The sequence below is a fragment of the Cyclopterus lumpus genome, chromosome 17 (genome assembly GCF_009769545.1).
Source record: "Cyclopterus lumpus isolate fCycLum1 chromosome 17, fCycLum1.pri, whole genome shotgun sequence".
NCBI lineage: Eukaryota > Metazoa > Chordata > Actinopteri > Perciformes > Cyclopteridae > Cyclopterus > Cyclopterus lumpus.
In genome coordinates this window covers 21173959-21194427 of record NC_046982.1, presented here as the reverse complement: position 1 = coordinate 21194427, position 20469 = coordinate 21173959, and the positions used below count along the sequence as shown (strand labels likewise).

General features: G+C 45.1%; 1 protein-coding gene across 1 annotated transcript in view; it reads right to left on the bottom strand.

Moving 5' to 3' along the window:
- LOC117746040 (zinc finger protein GLIS1-like) overlaps nucleotides 1–6214 on the bottom strand; it is a 22037-nt gene extending 15823 nt beyond the window's left edge. Inside the window, 3 exon segments of the mRNA XM_034554815.1 lie at nucleotides 1841–2002; nucleotides 5282–5632; nucleotides 5663–6214. Of these exon segments, the coding sequence (XP_034410706.1) occupies nucleotides 1841–2002; nucleotides 5282–5632; nucleotides 5663–6214 (1065 nt within the window).
- Between the last annotated feature and the right edge of the window lie 14255 nt (nucleotides 6215–20469).

Here is a 20469-nt window from a genome sequence, read left to right as displayed (position 1 = left end):
ATGTGTTTAAAATGTATTCATCTGCATCCTTTGTTCTTTTTATGTGAAACACATTGCTGCTCTTTTTGATACGTGTTACTGTATATCAATAAGCTTTATTATTATTATTACTATTATTCTTGTTATTATTAACCACACATGATATGTCTTTAGATTAAACCTGAGACTAACAGCCAACACTAAAGCCTTAAATATTACATAGAAAAATAGGATTTTGTTTCCTTTGAACTAACCGAAGAGACGAAGCAGTCGAATACAAATAAAAACTCATATTCAGCGTTTCATCTGCCGGTTCCTCTCGATCCAGAACACTGAAAAACATTCTTTAAAAACCTAAATAAATAAACCAAGATGAGTAAGACTGACCTCATTTTGTAAACAAATATACTAACGACGCGGTATTTATTCATCACACGAGTAACACAATACAAGATGTGCAGTGGAACTTAAATAACCTGTACGGACTCCGGGGGCCTTCGGTAGTTAAACTGCACTCAGCGCTCATTTGCACTCAGGCACTTCTGAGGACACATCTGGGGGCTCAGCGATGGCGCCAGATGCGTCTGATCCTCGATTCGTGTGACGCAACAAGCCAAAGCCGCCATTTAGCCAGCGTGAAACCGCAAAGAAGAAGAAGAAGAGGAGGAGGAGGAGAATAATAACCTTGTCCTCTCGGTGCAACAACACGGGGCCGTAACGAGAGATCTCGTCCTCCGGATTAACTGCTAAGTCCTCATCGCTTTGTCAGCAGGAGTAAAAATAACTGTGGTCCTGGAGGATAAGTCCACAGCAGGTATGGAGTTTCACCATCCCCGAAGAATGTTCTGCACCGTGGGCAGCAGGAGGAGGGAGGAGGGAGGGGGGGGCACTTTATATTAACATGAACCCCTAATTACAAATAAATATGAAGGAGTCTGTGTATGTGAAGCCTCCGGGCAGACGCAGGGAGACATTACATTCATTCATTCATGCGTTAAAGCAAGTCAGATTACTTTTTTTATGACTTTATGGAAACATCTCTCGTCTAAAAACCTCTCACCTACATTACCCACAATGCAACTCAACCACCGGCACAGAATTTGTGCAACATTTGGCTCTGAAATGCAATGAAGTAGAAGTTTCTTTTAGGCCCCCGGTGCACATGAAGGGAGCGATGGCTCCTTTTGGATTTTAAAAAGGACGAAGAGTGTTTTCTGTTTTCTTTACGGTTGCATCAGTGGGGGATTTCATAACTTTTTTTTGCACACAGAATCCTTAATTTATTACTTCCTCCCCGCCCCCCCCCCCCCCCCCCCCCCCCCCCCCACGCTTCCCTGAGCCCCCCTGCTGCGCTCCCCCATCAGTGTCACCATTTATGGTTTTTAGGTAGAGAAATCTGCTGCCTGTTGGATTTTTTTATATATATATATATATAAAATCAAATATGTGTTTAATAAATATATATATATATTTATTAAACAAATATTTGATTGATTATCACGGTGTGAAAGATGTTTTATTTTGAAAAAATGACCTGATACATCCGTCTCGGTCACGTGACACGTTACCCCAAAAATTACAGGTGATTCTCACGCGCCCGCTCTGCATAGTTTGGGATAATTCAGTTGTATTTTTTTATGCACTTTATATTAGTTTTTACGCCGGTCGCATCATTTTTATTACGTCGTATTTATCCTTGAAGGCCGGTCCGTGAAGAAAATATCGTCTCACACTGTGAGCCAAGTGAACAAGACACATTTAATCTCTCTCTCGGGAACTATAACTTGAAATACGGTGCTTTTATATTTTATTTTAAACGTAGCGTGTAATCTGGAGTGCAACGTCTCCGGGCGTCACTGACCGTGTCCAGATGCGTGCGCTGGTGTTTGGCCCGGTCGCTGGAGTTGCTGAAGGCCTTCAGGCAGCCGGGATGCTGACAGATGTACGGTTTCTCTCCCGTGTGGCTCCTCAGGTGGATCTTCAGGTTCTCCAGACGGGAGAACGCCTTGGAGCAGCCCTCGAACTGGCGGGGGGGGGGGGGGGGAAAATGAAACAACCAATTGAAGACAGCGACAAATATTATAATGGAATAAAACATTTTTTTTAAGTTAAAAAGGGTAGCTTTAACGGCATGTTAGGTCAGGGGTAAAGAACGGGGTTGTGGGGCCCAGTAGAATAAAACATCCATTTATATGAATTCTGGGCCTTTTTGGCGCATTTTACTGTGTATATTTTTATTATACATTTTATATTCATAAATCTATGTGTATAAATCCTCGATTAAACTTGCTGCGGGTAACAAAACACAATCAAATTAAATTAAATTTGTATCCTCTTTAAAAAATTGAAAATAAATCATATACATATCCCGTCTGCACCTTTTAAAAGTCTGCACGTTTTGGGGTTATTGAATCATAAACTTCAGGTTATGGCTTTTTACCATTGAGCAAATTGGAGAGAACACACACACACACACACACACACACACACACACACACACACGGTACGGGTTTTCAATGCGTTTTCATATATATTTTGACAAAAAATGATTGCAAAACAGGGTATTTATTAAAGAACATCATGATATTTAAAGAAAGATGAATGCCCCATGTACTTGAGAGGTATTATAATTATCAAGTTCAGCTGCAGATGTTTTTTGTAAAAAGGGATTCATATTATTATTATATTATTTTAGCCAGCGAGTCTTCAAATGAGATGTTCTGAAACTAAAACTCAAACACAAGAATAAAGCGTTTCATCCTCCTTCAACTAATCCGCTGGAAAATATGGAAAAAAAATGTTCTCCTTCTTTATTAGGTCTCGCTAATGAGTCAGTAAACGTCAGTCACCTCATTTGGTTTAATAATTCGCTTCATAAAAAAACCACTACATCATGGTGAAATTAATCCAAGGCTGGAAATCAAAAACAAGAAGAAAGAAAAAAAACAAAAATTGAAAGAAAACCCATAAAAAAGAGAAAAAATAATTACGTTGACGAACTTAAACGCATTAGTTTGAGTTGTTTGAAAAGGAGAAAAGAGTTAATTTACCCCGCGGGGCACGGTAGTAAAAACACGACTTAATAAAAAACAAAATCTAACAAATTCCGCCCCGCTCGTTACGAAGTACGACTCCTAAAAGAGAAACAGATTGATGAAGTCTTTGAGAAAGTAGAGACACGAGCACGGCTTCATTTAAGCTCCGTTACAGTGGCTCATTTCCTGTTGTCAAAATAGGAAACTACACATTAATCTTTAAAGAAGGTCTTGTTTGTTTTTATTTAGTTTATTCCTAAAATGCTCCTTTCCTTTTTAAAAATCATTGAATGTGTGCACTTAAAAGGATTAAAAGGCAATATTCAACAGGAACGTGAAAAGGCCGAAACAATCAATGTCCTCCTGACTTCCTGCCTGAGGCTCTGAGCTCCAAGCCCATTGGCTCCTACCGACGACACACTTGTGTGTTTTTAATACTTTTGTATTTAATAAACTAAAACGAGGACCGCCGATTGGAAACGGGGAAACAAACAGCGGCTTCTCGCGTAAAAGGTTGATGTTTCGTCGACCCCCCCCCACCCCCGATATTCCTCCTTCTCTTCTTCTTCTTCTTCAACGATCACCGACAACGTCATCTGACTTCCATCTTTGCCCCGCCCCCTCATTATAATAATTGGGTTTTGTCACACAAACACATGTTTACACTAAGATTTCAGTGTTTAAAATGGGATTTCGTTGGACGGTTAATATCCTGAATATCACTTCATTAACATGAATCATGACTGATTATTGAGTAACACCTGTCCGGTCGTAATGAGCTGGTGAGTGAGGCCGAATCCATAAAAAAAATAAAAATAAAACACACACTGACCTCATACGAGAGATTCATTTTTCCACTGCTCCACCGGGAATGACTTAGTCTACGTGGTTTTGGCCCCGAGACGCACAAATAAAAATAAATGACGTTATTCACATTTTTGTGTGTGTTTATTAAATCTGCGTGCACTACAGGCGAAGTCTCCGCGGTAATATATGTTTACAGGCCGGCAGCAGATTAGGTCACCCAGCGAGCTAATTCACTAGGTGGGGAAGCGTGTACCTGGGTGCAGATTTCTGAATGAATCGCATCATATCATACGCTACTTAAAATTAGGATGCAGAAGGTTTTCGGCTTTTATGGTCGGCGCGGTTACGTATAAAACAGGAGGAAAGACGCAAACTCTCACATTTGAGAAGCTGCAACGAGAGAACATTTAACATATTTTGCTGAAACTTCAATATCCGTCAATTATCAAACGTTCTGTCAATCAATTAATTTGATATTTGGTTAATCGTTGCAAACTAAGAAAAACTATGAATGGCCATAAACCAGCTGTACCAGCATATTTTCTGCTCGGCACTTCAAAAACCTCAAACCGCACTTGCTGTTACCATGGCGACCACAGGTTCAAGCCAATCAACCGGGACTGGAGGATTAAAACTTTGTGTGCACGTTTTCAGAAGGACGAGAAACTTCTTTAAAAAAAAAAAAAGAAAAAAAAAAAGAGCTTTCCCTGTTGGAACACGTCCCCGACGGGAAGGATTGTTTTGATTTGAATTTTTTTATCACATAATAACTATAAATTATTTTCATTTGTCAGAATAGCCACCTGGTAATCATCACTTTTTTGGGGGGGATGCTCGTTGCAACACAGACACAACCACCATTCATTCAACTCTGCCACAGGTTTTCTTTTTTTTTCTTTCTTTTCCTCCTCCGGCATGCATGAGTAAGGGAAACCTGTCCGGAGGGGGAGGAAACCATTAGATCATCTCCCTGTCGAACAGACTCCTGATCCCCGGCTGCTCGAAACCAGTCTGACAGTGGAGCCGTCCAGTAAGCAGGTTACTGCCTCTCAAACCAGTAAGCAGGTTACTGCCTCTCAAACCAGTAAGCAGGTTACTGCCTCTCAAACCACTATGACAGGGGAGACGTCTCTCCAGCACCTCTAGTGGTCAGGTACAGTATACTCCTCAGGGAAGCTTCCAAGTCATTGTCAACGAGGTTGTACGTTGCATTGAGGGTCTCCTGATGGAGATATTGGTCTCTATTGAACATCGTTGCTTAATATTTAATGTTTTTCACACACACACACAAACATTTAGACACGTGTTGTAAATATCTGAATGGGATTTATTTCTTTTAAGTCACTGCATGCCTAATGGAGCCGTCCATGTACCGAACAAAGCATGACATGGTGTGTGACGTGTGAATGTCTATGTTTGTCTTTTGTCTAATGAAGTTTATTACGATCGAGCCGACTCACCATGCATTTATTGGGTTTCTCTCCAGAGTGCACCCTCATGTGGATGAGCAGCTTGTAGCGGGCGTTGAAGGGTTTGTGACGTCGCACGCAGCCCGCCCAGAAGCAGGAGAACTCCTCCCCTTTGCGCTGGTCGATGTGCACCTTCTCGATGTGCCTCACCAGCTCCTCCTGGCTGCCGTAGGCGGCGCTGCAGTCGATCCAGCGGCACGACTGGTCCATGATGCCGCCACCGGGGTCCTGGCCCGCCGAGGGTCCGCCGAGGGTCCCCGGGAAATGACGCGAGGCACCGCCTCCGTCCTGACCTCGGATGGGCCGGCCCGCGTGGAACGGCTCCGCCTGCCGGTCGTGGACCTGGAACGGTTCCGCCTGCCGATCGTGGACCTGGAACGGTTCCCTCTTGCACGGCGAGAGATCGTCCGCGGGCTCCCGTTTTATCGAGTGGTACTCCTCCTGCATCTTTCTCTGGAGGTGAGGAGTTTTGTCGCCGTCGGGCGGCGAGGACGCGAAAAATAAAGACGACGACGACGACGACGAGGCGAAAGAGGAAAGAGGGGACGGCGGGGAGCCGAAAGGCGGAGACGTGGCGCAGCCGGCGAGCATGTAGGATAACGGTAACGAGGGCTGGGGGTAACCGAACCTCTGAGTGCCGTTTTTAGGATCTGCGTGCGCCTTGAAGGCAAAGTCCTCCACGGTCTTTTCCGCGTGCGATGTCTTGCAGCCGAGCAGGGAGGTGAGGTCGCGGCCCAGCGAGGACAGCGACAGGGAAGTCCTCGGGAGGCAGCACACGCCCAGACCTCCCGGATGTATCGAGGGCTGGCGGAAGCCACCGGAAGACGGCGGCGGCGCCCGAGGGTCCTCGACATCCTCGAACACGCTTCCGAAACCCGGCAGGGTCAGCTGGACGTCCGGGGGGCCGAGGTCAGGGGGCCACATCTCGCCCCCCCCGACCGAGAGATCCTTTTTTTAGTCGTCGACGCCGATTCCTCTCGGAGCAGCTTCAGGAACCCGTTGGAGGTAAACCCATTGGACGGCGTCCTGCCAGCTCTCGAGTGTAATCAAATGAGGTTAATTTCCCAGCGGCTGGCGTGCGTAATCTCCCCCGTCATTCGTTCCAAACGTCTGCGCGGACAGTCGTCATCTCTCGTGCTGCGCTGTGGGAGACAGAAAACCAAACCCAGGATGAGTCATCTCCAGAAGACAAACAATCAGATATGAAACACATCCCAGAACAGCTCTGAGAACCTGAGGGGTGAAGTAACCCTTCAACTGGAGGAGGGTTACCCCCACGTCTTTGATTGGGGTCCAATAAAAAACGGTTATGTCAATGACGCCGTGTGAGGAAACGCATACGGGGGAACTTTTAAAAAACGGGATGCTTCACGTTTAAAAAAGGTTGACCCAATGCCCAAAAATGGTGAAAGAATGTTGATCGGCGGTTCCCAAAACCCAAGAGATGAGGTTCTCGAATGCCTTGTTTTGCCCACAAAGATATTGAGTTTACCGTCACAGCGGGGTAAAGAAACGAGAAGATATTCACATTTAAGAAGCTGGTATTGCCATGGTTACCAAGTGAAGGACCGTAGTACTACTTCCAGCCTCTAGAGCGACAAAAGGCCATTTAGAACCTTTATTTCACACATCGATGGCAAAACACACATTCTCCACCACTCACTCAACTTGTGTTTTTATTGTGATGTTGTGAGGTTGCTATGACTCAAGCTGCCGTGACTTGTGTTTGCCAATGCGAGGGAATGAACCCTGAAACCCCAAAATGTGTGTGACACAGAGAGAGAGAGACGCCGCCCCCCCCCCCCCACCACCACCACCACCACCACCACCAACAGCCGTTACCAACAAATGGACCGAGGTGAGCAGAGACGGTCCCGGATGAAGTGAAACCCAAACGAGCATCGTGTGAGCTTCATTACCGCGGGCCACACTACAGATATTGATGGATCTAATTTACAGCCGGATCCCTCCCTCCCCCCACACCCTCAGCTCAGGTTTAATTAGTCATCGGAACGATTCAATGGGATCGTTGCTTTACGAGCCAGAAACCGACACAGATGATGAGTAAGCTCACTTCTGTAGTTATTAGCTGGCGAAGGAGTCACTAAGTGTAGGTCCGTGCCCAAAGTTTCCTGGTATCGTCTGGTTTACAGTTTTATGACTCTTCCAGTAAATTGCTGAACACCCCCCCCCCCCCCCCCCCCCCCCCCCTCCCCCTCCACACCAGAGCCGTGTAGCAGAGCATCCATTGGAACTGTGTGTGACTCAATTAGAGAGGGGATTAATGAGCCCGTGGGTATCTTTTGAAACATTAAAATGTAAGAGTTACAACCAATATTAAAAAGTTTTGAGCGATTTCATAGACAAACGAGTTTATTTTCGCATCGTCTGTACACAAAGAGCAGTGTCAGACAGTAAAACTAAGAAAAGTGTCCCACAAAGCCTCGACTGAGCCAGCAGACTTTTTTTTTTTTTTTTATACCTCATCTCATGTGGTGTCTTTTTTAAAAGAAAAAAAAAAAAGGACTCCCTTGCTGAGGTTAGCTAAACACAGCTGTGGCATTTTTAGGACACGCAAATGTGTACTCGTCTCAACAATGAGCACTTGGGGTTCTGGAAGCAAAAACATGGAGGGGGGGGGGGGGGGTAATTTCCTAATCCCGCATAAATAATCTTCAATGGTGTCATTTGCAGTTCCAGGCTTGTTAATCTGGACTTGCATCTATAGTGGCAAATGTGTCTGTTACTATGAATGTATATTTATGTCTGGCCCTCTTTGTGCATCAGATGCATGCGAACGTGTCACTGGGGAAACCAGCTATTTCTTTTGTTATTTCTCTAGTTTAAAAAAAAAAAAATTCTCATAACTAAGACCAAATGTTTTTGCCAGTTCACAAGATAACCTTGTATGGATACAATAGTGGAAAATTATTGTCACTCCTTATATACCCCCCCCCCCCCCATCCCTCCTTGCTTTTATAGCTTTACTAATCAATAACTTGAGGCAAACAACCAAAACAACAGAACAAAGCCTCTGCATCTCGTCGGTCAGGATCACCAAAGGGGGGCAAATTGCACTCAGCTGCAAAGCTTTATGGGCGTGTTTGCGCCGTAATATCATAAGCACAAAACATCTTTTGTGAATTGGACCTTGAGGGTGTCCCCCCCCCCCCCATCAGTCTCCAATGTGTACAGCATGTAATCAGACATGTCTTTGTATGTATGCATGAGTGCATGAACAGTTAGCCTGGTTATTGCTTTTAAACTGTACCAGGATCATAGAGACAAGAGGAATCAGCAACATGTGTTTCCTCCTTTCTCCATAAATCATATGAGATCTTTTTTTCTTTTTTTTTGTGTTTTGCGAGGGAAAATAATGTCGTAAAATAAGAAGAAAAAAAAAACATGCATGCCAACAAACTCTGAAGGTAGAAATACAGTAAATATATTTCAGGTTAGGACAACATGTTTGACCAAACCCCTTAAAAATGTGTCTGGCCGACCTTTAAAGAAAACATGTGGATTACGCAACTGTCGCTTGTGTTTTCATGAACTCCACGAAGGGATCGGCGTCCCGGGAAACAGAGAAAGTTGGCCGGAGGTTGAGACTTTACACTTGATGATTTGTGCCTCAAGGCGTTCATTTAAAAAAAAAAAACAGTTAATCCTGTAAAAACCAATTACGCACGCTATGAATGTGCTAATAAATCCCAAAGAATTGACTCTACTTTAGGGTCATTATTCTTCATTTATGCAGAGGAAATTAAAACGTGAGCGCAGCCAGCCGGCTTTACGTTGGGACACTTACTGAGAGCCCACAGCGGTCCACCGGTCAGCACTGTGCAGGTGGAGGTTAAACAAGAGAAAAACAAGATAACAACAAAAGGAGATGCAGCCACCGACACACATCAGTGTTGGACCTGTGGCTGTGTCCCAGACCCTTTTTAATCACATAATAAATATCAGGCTGTAAAAAGCAATGCTTTTCTATTAAACTCACATTAAATGGCTCTCGCAGAGCAGCTGACGTTCTTACTCATCCACCACTTCAGGAACATCCACAGAGCAAATATGTACATCTTACTTATGGAACATGACTTCACAGTCAAGGAATTAGTGAAGAACATAAATACACGTCATCTATTCAGATCCAACACATAGCCGAGTTGGGACTCTGCCGGCTGTGTGATGAACAGCTGGATTTTATGTTCAAACTAGGGGGGGGGGGGGGGATATTTAGACTATTATAGGACATGCAGAGGAGACTGTACTGTGGATGCAATAAGCACAACATCTGAGCAAAGTCTTCTGTTTTGCTGCGTCTTTGGCCACTGTAAGAAAGTTCACAGCTTCAGTGGAGGAACCTCAACAAGAGGATCAGGAGGCGGAGCCTCCCGAAAACATTTATTTATACTGAGGGAAGAGGCCCGACCTGAAGCTGCTGACCTGACACTGAAAGCTGCACGAAGACGCAGACTGTTAGATTAGAGGGGAACGTCACGTTTTTTACTTTTGCCCCCCTGAAAACTTACCTGAGTGCAAAGTGATTCATGCGAATTATGCTGAGAACCGACTCAAGAATGTAGTATTTCAAGCTGTTGTCAGCAGCATACCAAGAAATGACTACCGTTTAAAACAGTTTCCCAGGGGCTGTACGGTTCTAATACCTCAAAGCACACGTCATTAAAAAGAAAGGTCACACATATGAAACTAAAAAAGAGATTTATTTGGAGATGTAAGACCTAATATTTAAATGGTACAGATGGAATCCATAATTTCTTCAACTCTTACCACCGGCTGATGTTTTCTGTGCAGCACCAATTTTATATATGTGTCGTCCCATAACATTAAAAACAACAATAATAAAGTGTAGAATTGTGGAGTTCTAATAACTCGTTAATCAGCGAGAAAAACTATAAATGACTTGTCACGTGACCCAGGCACCACTTAAGTTGTTCACATTTCAGCCGTGCAAATAAGAACACAACAACTTGTGAGAGGGTCTACTATGAAAAAGGGTCTACTATATGAACAGGAAAGCTTCAGAGACCATTTACTTCCTGTTGACGGTGAGCGCCAACGGGAGGTCAAACACCTGCGGACAGTAAGGTGCGCCGGGAGTCTCGAGACATTAACGCCTCCTCCTTTCTGAACATGCCGGTCGGATTCCTGCAGACTTGGCTGCAGGACAAGTTGCAAGAACTCCCTGCGAGTGATCAGAAGCTGCGGCAAAACCGCGACAAGATTCAACGCCAACGGGCGCCAAGTCACGTCTACATTTGGTCCGGGTGACAAAACCACTGAGGATCGTTGAAGCCAGGAAGCGAGGAATGTAAAAAAACCACCACAGGACCCCAAACCGAGGAGGAGATTACTGCTCCGTGCCGGGTTGTGGCGATAATCCAGCTGGAAGGAAAAGGTCCTCCGAACAATGAGCCACAAATCAAGATCCAACCGAGCGACACGGCAAAACACCTCAACGTTTACTTGGAGAACAAGGAGTTGATATTGAGACGGTCCAACTCAAACCTAAAAAAGGAGAGGAATGTGTCAGAATGTCACAACCACAAATCAACTGTGGTCCTTCTGGAAAACAATAATTATCCTGGATTATTATTTCACCAAAAGGTTTCCAGGGATCAGCGATACAAGATCCGAATGCTTACAGTGTATATCATCAGTATATATCATGTTAATCTCAGTCAGATATGTGGGGGAATGCTGGAAAGTTACTCAATTATGTTACATTTAGTTTATTAGGCTGAAGCTTTTATCCAAAGTGACTTGTTGCTTTTTACAGAAATAGCTCAGATTGTAGGCTTTTTCTAGTCCAGCACTGATGGCAAGGGGGCCACGGGTGCAAATTTGGAGTTGAGTGTCTTGCCCATGGACACATCCACATGGACCTAGCAGAGCCGGGGATCGATCCGCCGATCCTCTGATACGAGACCGAGGGTCTCCGGTTCCGTTTCTACGGTCTGGTCGCACCAAACTTTGCGACACAGGATTTCTTTGCACCGACTTCCATTCATTTGAACGTCATCATCGCACGCTCATGAAAACAAAGAAGACGCCGGGTGTTTAAGTCGGGAGAGTGAGCACTTTTTATTTACCCGGCTTATGAGCGACGACATCAAGTTAAGGTCCGCGGGGGGAATCAAAGAAACAAAGAAATCTCCTCAGTTATTTTTGAGAAATGTGCTCATCTGTATATCGATGAAAGGTCTTTGGCACGTCCCAGATTTGGAGAGAGGTCGTTTGGGTCAAAGTAAACTCAGGGGGAGCAGGTGAATAACACAAGCTACACAAAATAAGAACGCATTATTGGATCACAATTCATGCGCGTCGTCTTAGCAAGAGGCTGGAAGCGCTGTTAACTTTAGACAGTGACCCTCCGGGGGGCCTCTTCTACTCCAAATAGCTGCTGGACGAGGGTATTTGTTCATGTTTATTTTTACTGGATGTTCTTTTCAAATCGTATCTTCCATTTTCTGTCAGTTAGTGTTCCTCAGACACGGTTGAGGGGCATGTGACACACAAGGGAAAAGGAAGTACTTATTTACTCAGGTACTTCAGTACAGTCTTGAGGTACTTTCCTTCAGTATTTCCATTTTTATTCTACTTTATACTTTGACTACACTACATTTCAGGGAAATATTGGTCAATTTGACTCTTTGGCAACTATAGTTTCTCATTCATAATTCTATTTTTTTATTAAAAAAACATGACAATTTTATAAAATATGATGCATTGCTATAAATAAATAAAAGCAATTAAAAAAAGTATAAAAAGTGTTTAAAACTGACTCCACCTTGACCACCAACTGCATACACATTAATGCATCAGAAATAATAACCCAACCCATCAATAAAACTATATCAGTCAGAAGCTATTTTCCGCATAATGTTATTTTGCATGTTATTTTGTATTTCTTCCGTTTAATATTTAAGTCCTGAACACAACAATGCTGACGACACCCAACTGATCCTCTCGTTTCCCCAATCTGAAGCACGGGTAGCAGCACGAATCTCTGCCTGTCTGACCGACATCTCTCAGTGGATGTCTGCACACCACCTGAAAATTAACCCGGACAAGACTGAACTTCTCCTCCTTCCAGGAAAAGGCTCTCCCACCCACGACCTAACTATTACCTTCAACAACTCAGCGCTGGTTCCGACTCCGACTGCCAGGAACCTCGGAGTGACGCTCGACAGTCAACTCTCCCTGACTGCCAACATTGCCGCAATAACACGCTCCTGTAGGTACATGCTGTACAACATCAGGAGAATACGACCTCTTCTCACTCAGAAGGCGGCACAGGCTCTGGTCCAGGCTCTGGTCATCTCACGGCTGGACTATTGCAACTCCCTCTTGGCAGGTCTACCTGCTAATGCCATTCGACCTCTACAGCTCATCCAGAATGCAGCTGCTCGACTGGTCTTCAACCAACCGAAATTTACCCACACTACTCCGCTCCTCCGCGATCTTCACTGGTTACCGGTGGCCGCCCGCATCCGCTTCAAAACATTGGTACTTGCGTACCGTGCTGCGAACAGATCGGGTCCGGTCTACATCCAGGACATGGTCAAACCGTACACCCCACCTCGTTCACTTCGCTCGGCTTCTGCCAATCTGCTTGTAGCTCCTTCACTTCGAGCTAAATCACGACTGTTTGCTGTGCTGGCTCCTCATTGGTGGAACGAGCTTCCCATTGACATCAGGACAGCAGAAAGTCTCTACATCTTCCAGCGCCAACTAAAAACACATCTCTTTCGACTATACCTTGAATAGGTAGCACTTAAATGCCGTAACAGCACTTAAATGTCCCTTACCGATAGCACTTCAGTAGCACTTAAATGGCACTTACGGATAGTACTTTGTAGTTTAACTTTATTGAAGAAATTGTACTTGCTTGATTCTTGTTGTTCTGAGTTTGGACTCATGGTTTAATGCACTTATTGTAAGTCGCTTTGGATAAAAGCGTCAGCTAAATGACATGTAATGTAATGTAATGTAACAAGGCTGCAGTGGTGGTTGTATCTATGGTGGTCTATAAGGCTACAGTGGTGGTTGTATCTATGGTGGTCTATAAGGCTACAGTGGTGGTTGTATCTATGGTGGTCTATAAGGCTACAGTGGTGGTTGTATCTATGGTGGTCTATAAGGCTACAGTGGTGGTTGTATCCATGGTGGTATATAAGGCTGCAGTGGTGGTTGTATCCATGGTGGTCTATAAGGTTACAGTGGTGGTTGTATCTATGGTAGTCTATAAGGCTACAGTGGTGGTTGTATCTATGGTGGTCTATAAGGCTACAGTGGTGGTTGTATCCATGGTGGTCTATAAGGCTGCAGTGGTGGTTGTATCCATGTTGGTCTATAAGGCTACAGTGGTGGTTGTATCTATGGTGGTCTATAAGGCTACAGTGGTGGTTGTATCTATGGTTGTCTATAAGGCTACAGTGGTGGTTGTATCTATGGTGGTCTATAAGGCTACAGTGGTGGTTGTATCCATGGTGGTCTATAAGGCTACAGTGGTGGTTGTATCCATGGTGGTCTATAAGGCTGCAGTGGTGGTTGTATCCATGGTGGTCTATAAGGTTACAGTGGTGGTTGTATCTATGGTAGTCTATAAGGCTAGAGTGGTGGTTGTATCTATGGTGGTCTATAAGGCTACAGTGGTGGTTGTATCCATGGTGGTCTATAAGGCTGCAGTGGTGGTTGTATCCATGTTGGTCTATAAGGCTACAGTGGTGGTTGTATCTATGGTGGTCTATAAGGCTACAGTGGTGGTTGTATCTATGGTTGTCTATAAGGCTACAGTGGTGGTTGTATCCATGGTGGTCTATAAGGCTACAGTGGTGGTTGTATCTATGGTGGTCTATAAGGCTACAGTGGTGGTTGTATCCATGGTGGTCTATAAGGCTGCAGTGGTGGTTGTATCCATGGTGGTCTATACGGTTACAGTGGTGGTTGTATCTATGGTAGTCTATAAGGCTACAGTGGTGGTTGTATCTATGGTGGTCTATAAGGCTACAGTGGTGGTTGTATCTATGGTGGTCTATAAGGCTACAGTGGTGGTTGTATCCATGGTGGTCTATAAGGCTGCAGTGGTGGTTGTATCCATGGTGGTCTATAAGGTTACAGTGGTGGTTGTATCTATGGTAGTCTATAAGGCTACAGTGGTGGTTGTATCTATGGTGGTCTATAAGGCTACAGTGGTGGTTGTATCCATGGTGGTCTATAAGGCTGCAGTGGTGGTTGTATCCATGTTGGTCTATAAGGCTACAGTGGTGGTTGTATCTATGGTGGTCTATAAGGCTACAGTGGTGGTTGTATCTATGGTGGTCTATAAGGCTACAGTGGTGGTTGTATCCATGGTGGTCTATAAGGCTACAGTGGTGGTTGTATCTATGGTGGTCTATAAGGCTAGAGTGGTGGTTGTATCCATGGTGGTCTATAAGGCTGCAGTGGTGGTTGTATCCATGGTGGTCTATAAGGTTACAGTGGTGGTTGTATCTATGGTAGTCTATAAGGCTACAGTGGTGGTTGTATCCATGGTGGTCTATAAGGCTGCAGTGGTGGTTGTATCCATGTTGGTCTATAAGGCTACAGTGGTGGTTGTATCTATGGTGGTCTATAAGGCTACAGTGGTGGTTGTATCTATGGTGGTCTATAAGGCTACAGTGGTGGTTGTATCCATGGTGGTCTATAAGGCTACAGTGGTGGTTGTATCTATGGTGGTCTATAAGGCTACAGTGGTGGTTGTATCCATGGTGGTCTATAAGGCTACAGTGGTGGTTGTATCTATGGTGGTCTATAAGGCTACAGTGGTGGTTGTATCCATGGTGGTCTATAAGGTTACAGTGGTGGTTGTATCCATGGTGGTCTATAAGGCTGCAGTGGTGGTTGTATCCATGGTGGTCTATAAGGCTACAGTGGTGGTTGTATCTATGGTGGTCTATAAGGCTACAGTGGTGGTTGTATCCATGGTGGTCTATAAGGCTACAGTGGTGGTTGTATCTATGGTGGTCTATAAGGCTACAGTGGTGGTTGTATCCATGGTGGTCTATAAGGCTGCAGTGGTGGTTGTATCCATGGTGGTCTATAAAGCTACAGTGGTGGTTGTATCCATGGTAGTCTATAAGGCTACAGTGGTGGTTGTATCTATGGTGGTCTATAAGGCTACAGTGGTGGTTGTATCCATGGTGGTCTATAAGGCTACAGTGGTGGTTGTATCTATGGTGGTCTATAAGGCTACAGTGGTGGTTGTATCCATGGTGGTCTATAAGGCTGCAGTGGTGGTTGTATCCATGGTGGTCTATAAGGCTGCAGTGGTGGTTGTATCCATGGTGGTCTATAAGGTTACAGTGGTGGTTGTATCTATGGTAGTCTATACGGCTACAGTGGTGGTTGTATCCATGGTGGTCTATAAGGCTGCAGTGGTGGTTGTATCCATGTTGGTCTATAAGGCTACAGTGGTGGTTGTATCTATGGTGGTCTATAAGGCTACAGTGGTGGTTGTATCTATGGTGGTCTATAAGGCTACAGTGGTGGTTGTATCCATGGTGGTCTATAAGGCTACAGTGGTGGTTGTATCTATGGTGGTCTATAAGGCTACAGTGGTGGTTGTATCCATGGTGGTCTATAAGGCTACAGTGGTGGTTGTATCCATGGTGGTCTATAAGGCTGCAGTGGTGGTTGTATCCATGGTGGTCTATAAGGCTACAGTGGTGGTTGTATCTATGGTGGTCTATAAGGCTACAGTGGTGGTTGTATCCATGGTGGTCTATAAGGCTACAGTGGTGGTTGTATCTATGGTGGTCTATAAGGCTACAGTGGTGGTTATATCCATGGTGGTCTATAAGGCTGCAGTGGTGGTTGTATCCATGGTGGTCTATAAGGCTACCGTGGTGGTTGTATCTATGGTAGTCTATAAGGCTACAGTGGTGGTTGTATCTATGGTAGTCTATAAGGCTACCGTGGTGGTTGTATCTATGGTAGTCTATAAGGCTACAGTGGTGGTTGTATCTATGGTAGTCTATAAGGCTACCGTGGTGGTTGTATCCATGGTGGTCTATAAGGCTGCAGTGGTGGTTGTATCCATGGTGGTCTATAAGGTTACAGTGGTGGTTGTATCCATGGTGGTCTATAAGGCTACAGTGGTGGTTGTATCTATGGTGGTCTATAAGGCTACAGTGGTGGTTGTATCTATGGTGGTCTATAAGGCTACAGTGGTGGTTGTATCCATGGTGGTATATAAGGCTGCAGTGGTGGTTGTATCCATGGTGGTCTATAAGGTTACAGTGGTGGTTGTATCTATGGTAGTCTATAAGGCTACAGTGGTGGTTGTATCTATGGTGGTCTATAAGGCTACAGTGGTGGTTGTATCCATGGTGGTCTATAAGGCTGCAGTGGTGGTTGTATCCATGTTGGTCTATAAGGCTACAGTGGTGGTTGTATCTATGGTGGTCTATAAGGCTACAGTGGTGGTTGTATCTATGGTTGTCTATAAGGCTACAGTGGTGGTTGTATCTATGGTGGTCTATAAGGCTACAGTGGTGGTTGTATCCATGGTGGTCTATAAGGCTACAGTGGTGGTTGTATCCATGGTGGTCTATAAGGCTGCAGTGGTGGTTGTATCCATGGTGGTCTATAAGGTTACAGTGGTGGTTGTATCTATGGTAGTCTATAAGGCTAGAGTGGTGGTTGTATCTATGGTGGTCTATAAGGCTACAGTGGTGGTTGTATCCATGGTGGTCTATAAGGCTGCAGTGGTGGTTGTATCCATGTTGGTCTATAAGGCTACAGTGGTGGTTGTATCTATGGTGGTCTATAAGGCTACAGTGGTGGTTGTATCTATGGTTGTCTATAAGGCTACAGTGGTGGTTGTATCCATGGTGGTCTATAAGGCTACAGTGGTGGTTGTATCTATGGTGGTCTATAAGGCTACAGTGGTGGTTGTATCCATGGTGGTCTATAAGGCTGCAGTGGTGGTTGTATCCATGGTGGTCTATACGGTTACAGTGGTGGTTGTATCTATGGTAGTCTATAAGGCTACAGTGGTGGTTGTATCTATGGTGGTCTATAAGGCTACAGTGGTGGTTGTATCTATGGTGGTCTATAAGGCTACAGTGGTGGTTGTATCCATGGTGGTCTATAAGGCTGCAGTGGTGGTTGTATCCATGGTGGTCTATAAGGTTACAGTGGTGGTTGTATCTATGGTAGTCTATAAGGCTACAGTGGTGGTTGTATCTATGGTGGTCTATAAGGCTACAGTGGTGGTTGTATCCATGGTGGTCTATAAGGCTGCAGTGGTGGTTGTATCCATGTTGGTCTATAAGGCTACAGTGGTGGTTGTATCTATGGTGGTCTATAAGGCTACAGTGGTGGTTGTATCTATGGTGGTCTATAAGGCTACAGTGGTGGTTGTATCCATGGTGGTCTATAAGGCTACAGTGGTGGTTGTATCTATGGTGGTCTATAAGGCTAGAGTGGTGGTTGTATCCATGGTGGTCTATAAGGCTGCAGTGGTGGTTGTATCCATGGTGGTCTATAAGGTTACAGTGGTGGTTGTATCTATGGTAGTCTATAAGGCTACAGTGGTGGTTGTATCCATGGTGGTCTATAAGGCTGCAGTGGTGGTTGTATCCATGTTGGTCTATAAGGCTACAGTGGTGGTTGTATCTATGGTGGTCTATAAGGCTACAGTGGTGGTTGTATCTATGGTGGTCTATAAGGCTACAGTGGTGGTTGTATCCATGGTGGTCTATAAGGCTACAGTGGTGGTTGTATCTATGGTGGTCTATAAGGCTACAGTGGTGGTTGTATCCATGGTGGTCTATAAGGCTACAGTGGTGGTTGTATCTATGGTGGTCTATAAGGCTACAGTGGTGGTTGTATCCATGGTGGTCTATAAGGTTACAGTGGTGGTTGTATCCATGGTGGTCTATAAGGCTGCAGTGGTGGTTGTATCCATGGTGGTCTATAAGGCTACAGTGGTGGTTGTATCTATGGTGGTCTATAAGGCTACAGTGGTGGTTGTATCCATGGTGGTCTATAAGGCTACAGTGGTGGTTGTATCTATGGTGGTCTATAAGGCTACAGTGGTGGTTATATCCATGGTGGTCTATAAGGCTGCAGTGGTGGTTGTATCCATGGTGGTCTATAAAGCTACAGTGGTGGTTGTATCCATGGTAGTCTATAAGGCTACAGTGGTGGTTGTATCTATGGTGGTCTATAAGGCTACAGTGGTGGTTGTATCCATGGTGGTCTATAAGGCTACAGTGGTGGTTGTATCTATGGTGGTCTATAAGGCTACAGTGGTGGTTGTATCCATGGTGGTCTATAAGGCTGCAGTGGTGGTTGTATCCATGGTGGTCTATAAGGCTGCAGTGGTGGTTGTATCCATGGTGGTCTATAAGGTTACAGTGGTGGTTGTATCTATGGTAGTCTATACGGCTACAGTGGTGGTTGTATCCATGGTGGTCTATAAGGCTGCAGTGGTGGTTGTATCCATGTTGGTCTATAAGGCTACAGTGGTGGTTGTATCTATGGTGGTCTATAAGGCTACAGTGGTGGTTGTATCTATGGTGGTCTATAAGGCTACAGTGGTGGTTGTATCCATGGTGGTCTATAAGGCTACAGTGGTGGTTGTATCTATGGTGGTCTATAAGGCTACAGTGGTGGTTGTATCCATGGTGGTCTATAAGGCTACAGTGGTGGTTGTATCCATGGTGGTCTATAAGGCTGCAGTGGTGGTTGTATCCATGGTGGTCTATAAGGCTACAGTGGTGGTTGTATCTATGGTGGTCTATAAGGCTACAGTGGTGGTTGTATCCATGGTGGTCTATAAGGCTACAGTGGTGGTTGTATCTATGGTGGTCTATAAGGCTACAGTGGTGGTTATATCCATGGTGGTCTATAAGGCTGCAGTGGTGGTTGTATCCATGGTGGTCTATAAGGCTACAGTGGTGGTTGTATCTATGGTAGTCTATAAGGCTACAGTGGTGGTTGTATCTATGGTGGTCTATAAGGCTGCAGTGGTGGTTGTATCCATGGTGGTCTATAAGGCTTCAGTGGTGGTTGTATCGATGGTAGTCTATAAGGCTACAGTGGTGGTTGTATCTATGGTGGTCTATAAGGCTACAGTGGTTGTTGTATCTATGGTAGTCTATAAGGCTACAGTGGTGGTTGTATCTATGGTGGTCTATAAGGCTACCGTGGTGGTTGTATCTATGGTAGTCTATAAGGCTACAGTGGTGGTTGTATCTATGGTAGTCTATAAGGCTACCGTGGTGGTTGTATCTATGGTAGTCTATAAGGCTACAGTGGTGGTTGTATCTATGGTAGTCTATAAGGCTACCGTGGTGGTTGTATCCATGGTGGTCTATAAGGCTGCAGTGGTGGTTGTATCCATGGTGGTCTATAAGGTTACAGTGGTGGTTGTATCCATGGTGGTCTATAAGGCTGCGGTGGTCGTATTGTGACTTCTCGTCAGACGAGAAAAGCCACGCGGGCCATTTGGTGCTTTTACCAGACACACATGCAGCTTCTCCATGCAGCTTCCATGCAGCTTCTCCTTGCAGCTTCTCCATGCAGCTTCTCCATGCAGCTTCTCCATGCAGCTTCTCCATGCAGCTTCTCCATGCAGCTTCTCCATGCAGCTTCTCCATGCAGCTTCTCCATGCAGCTTCTCCATGCAGCTTCTCCATGCAGCTTCCATGCAGCTTCTCCATGCAGCTTCCATGCAGCTTCTCCTTGCAGCTTCTCCTTGCAGCTTCTCCATGCAGCTTCTCCATGCAGCTTCTCCATGCAGCTTCTCCTTGCAGCTTCTCCATGCAGCTTCCATGCAGCTTCCATGCAGCCAGCTCCCTCTGGTCACTGCACACAAACCACGCCTGTGTTTACTTTTTTTTGCATACATTGTAAACTATGGCGTCATAATCATAACCACCAAAAACACATCCGCGACTACGGCCACAAGCAGCCTCCACCTATACCGGCGCTCCTCCTGGCGGACCCGAAACAAGCAGGTGAGGATCCACGAGAAACTTCTTTTGACTGAACGCAGACGGCGGTGCATTCTTGTGAAATGACAGCGGTTCGGTCCAAACCGCGGAGCCCTTAAACCAGATCGAGCCCGGCCAGCAGCAGAGCCTGGCGGACTAGACTTTGGACTC